The sequence below is a fragment of the Myotis brandtii genome, unplaced genomic scaffold (genome assembly GCF_000412655.1).
Source record: "Myotis brandtii unplaced genomic scaffold, ASM41265v1 scaffold450, whole genome shotgun sequence".
Classification (NCBI taxonomy): Eukaryota; Metazoa; Chordata; class Mammalia; order Chiroptera; family Vespertilionidae; genus Myotis; species Myotis brandtii.
The window spans coordinates 482,126-485,150 of record NW_005367210.1 but is presented as its reverse complement, the minus strand read 5'-3'; the positions used below and the strand labels follow the sequence as shown (position 1 = coordinate 485,150).

At 57.5% G+C, this 3,025-nt stretch overlaps 1 protein-coding gene across 1 annotated transcript in view; it reads left to right on the top strand.

Moving 5' to 3' along the window:
- The first annotated feature begins 13 nt into the window (after nt 1-13).
- The window catches only part of SRXN1 (sulfiredoxin 1), a 27,661-nt gene continuing 24,649 nt past the window's right edge, over nt 14-3,025 (top strand). Inside the window, exons 1-2 of the mRNA XM_014546548.1 lie at nt 14-123; nt 2,639-2,643. Of these exons, the coding sequence (XP_014402034.1) occupies nt 14-123; nt 2,639-2,643 (115 nt within the window). The remainder of the gene's footprint in view (nt 124-2,638; nt 2,644-3,025) is intronic.

Genomic DNA, 3,025 nt, shown 5'->3' with positions numbered 1-3,025 from the left:
CGCCAGTCGCACCATGCCGCGTTCCTTCCTGGTAAAGAAGATCAAAGGGGACGGCTTCCAGTGCAGCGGGGTGCCGGCCCCCACTTACCACCCCTTGGAGACCGCCTACGTGCTCCCAGGGCTGCTGGCCAAAGCTGTCTTCTAGAGCAGCACTCAGGCCTGGGCTCAGGAGCCTGACAGTTTTTATTTTATTTAGTTATTTAATGCTAGAGGCCTGGTGCATGAATTCGTGCACGGATGGGGTCTGGCCCAATAGGGGCCAATTGGGCTGGGCCAGCTGGAGGGAGGGGAAGCAAGAGGTTGGCCAGCTGGCCCCACCCCCTGATCAGGATGTGCAGGCCAATCAGGGGCGGGGGTGGGGCAGGGGGGGGGGGCCCGGGGGGGTGGGGGGGGGGGGAGGGAGGGACGGGGAAGAGGAGGGGGTTCGGGCTCTCCCCAACTCGGGCTACAAGGAGGGTTGCGCGCAGAGGGGAACCCCCGGAGGAGACTTCCCGTGCGGTGTGCGCCTCTGGGGCTTCCAGAGGACCGGGGCGGGTGGGGCAGGAGCTAGGTCTGTACAAAGGGAAAGTCGCAGGGTCGGCCCATCCCCATGACACGCGCCAGACCGGACTTTGAAAGTTGTGGCCCTAGAAGGGGCGAGAGTGAGGGGCGGTGAGAGAAAGGAGAGAAAGGGACGCCCATGAAGGGCTAATGCTGGGAGCTAATGCACAAGGCGGTCTGAGGTTCCCCTCTCCCTGGCTGAGTGAAGGGAACTGGCTGCCTGAGTGTGGTCCCCTCCGGGAAGGTAAGCCAACCTGGACTACCAGTCTCTGGGGTGATGGGGTTGGCTCCCTGGAGATTTTTTTTGGGGGGGGGGGCGACCTCCTCTTCCCTTTAAACCTGCTCCCCCTGGCGATGCCAGACAAGTGTTCTCAGGCCCCTCTCTCAGCAACTCTTTTGTTACCCTCAGCCACATGCCTGCCAACGGGCAGGGCCTGTCCTGGGGACTGCAAAAAAGAGGGGATTTCTAGGAGGGGTTCCCCCAAAGTGGCTCCTGGGCCCCTGGGCAGCACTCCCTCCCCAGCCCAGCTCCTCACCCTCCTCCAGAGGCAGCCCTGCTGCTCCTTGTAAGTCCCCCACCCCCAACACAGTCCATCTCTTCTCAGAGCAAGTTCCTGCAGGAACAAGGGTTTGGGGGACAAGAGAGGTCATTCAGGCCCAGAAGAGGGTGATCTCTGAAGGGTGTGGGGAAGAACTAGAGACTGCTTCTGTGGCCCCTATCCCCAATCAAGGGGATCACAAAACCGGTCTCTGCTGAGGGCTCCACCAGGGCAGGTGTCTGAAGAAGAGGCAATCAGAAATCTGGCAATCAGAAATCTGACATCACATGTGGCATGAGCTTTGGTGTGTGTGTGTGTGTGTGTGTGTGTGTGTGTGTGTGAGAGAGAGAGAGAGAGAGAGAGAGAGAGAGAGAGAGAGAGAGAGAAGAAAGGGCTGAGGATAAGGGGGGAAGCTGGTCTGGCAAAAGCAGGAGCCCAGGAGGGTGGGAGCTCCTGCTTTGGGGATTTCCAAGCACTTCACCCACATTCCATCACTATGCCAAGCCAGGTAGCAAGAGGGCGCTGGGTAAAGGGCTCTGTGACCTCATCAAGGTCAAAGAAATTAGGGAGTGATCAGGAATATAGCGACAGTCCCTCAGCCCCTGGCTTCACCTAGACTGCCAAGAGAACCAACCCCCTTTCTTGTTGCCCACATACTCCTTATTATACTGTCTTCTTTTCTTGACCCCAGGGCCTCTTGGGGTCCAGGACAGAAGCCAAGAGATGTGGCTGGGCTTGGCTGAGTGCTGGCAGGACAGAGGGTGGACCTGGGGCCATGCCAGGGCTAGGGAGTGTGTGTGCTGGGAGCTGGGTAGAAACTGAAATGCCTGCAAGACTGCAATGTGGATCCCATGGGGGACTGACAAAAGCCCTGGGCTCCCATGGGAGGTGCCCTTGGTTCTGTCTCCAGGCCAGATGAGGAAACCCAAAGAAGCCCAGAGCATTTCTCATGCACAGCCAAAACTGCAAGGTTGTTCCTCAGGAGGGAGGCAGGAGTGCCTTGCCTTGAATTCAGTCCTAAAGAGCTTACAATGAGCCCCTGAGTGAGTGGTGGAGAGCAGGGTCAGGGCAAAGCCATCAGCAGCGGTGTTCCTGTGGAGGTTCTAGAACCACCTCTATCTTTGGCCCTTTCCCCAAAGGGCTCCAGACCAGCTCCCTGGCCTGCAGGGAATCCCAAAACTGTCCTGATAGCCTGATACCTGGCCTGGAACTCTGGGAGGCCTGAGCTCTACTTCTCTGACTTGCTGTGTGACCTTGGGCAAGTGCCTTCCCTTCTCTGGTCCTCCATCTCCCCAGCAGTAAAAGAGTTTAGATAGCATGAACTAAGTATCCTTCCAAATTTGACAAGCTCAGCTTCTATGAAGGTCAAGTGTGGGAGGCACTGGAGATGCCTAACAGAATGCAGGGGGCCATTGTCAGGGATTCTATAGGGCTCTATTTACCATCTGATGCCTGGCTGAGGGTGGCAGAGGTTTTGAGACCCGGCATTTTTCTTGGCTTCAGTCTTTGCAGCCTGCCCCATGGTGAAGAGAGGCACCCTGGCCTGGCTGCCTTGGCAGTATCTGTATAGACAGTTGGTACCAGTGTCCGGGGGGTGACCCTTCAAGCTGGTGCAGCCAAGGAAACACAGGGTCTACCTTATCCTGTTTTGAGGGGCCTCTCCCATCCCTGGGGTGTGGCCAGATGAGGCAGTTAGGGTTCTCTCACTCCACAGTTGGGAGGGGTGCTGGGGGTCCTTGGAGAGACTGCCAGCTCCTAGTGGTCCGTTGTCTCAGCTCTGCCGGAAATAACCTTGCTGAGCGTTTGAGGGAAGTGTGAAAAATTGCTGAGCTGACGTTTTTCTCTCCCAGCGTGTGTAAGTGTGCTGGGTAAACAAGGAGAAAGAGAGGTGGGGGGGAGGTGAGGAGAATGAAGGAGGAAAGGAGGGAGGGAAAAGAAGGGGGGGA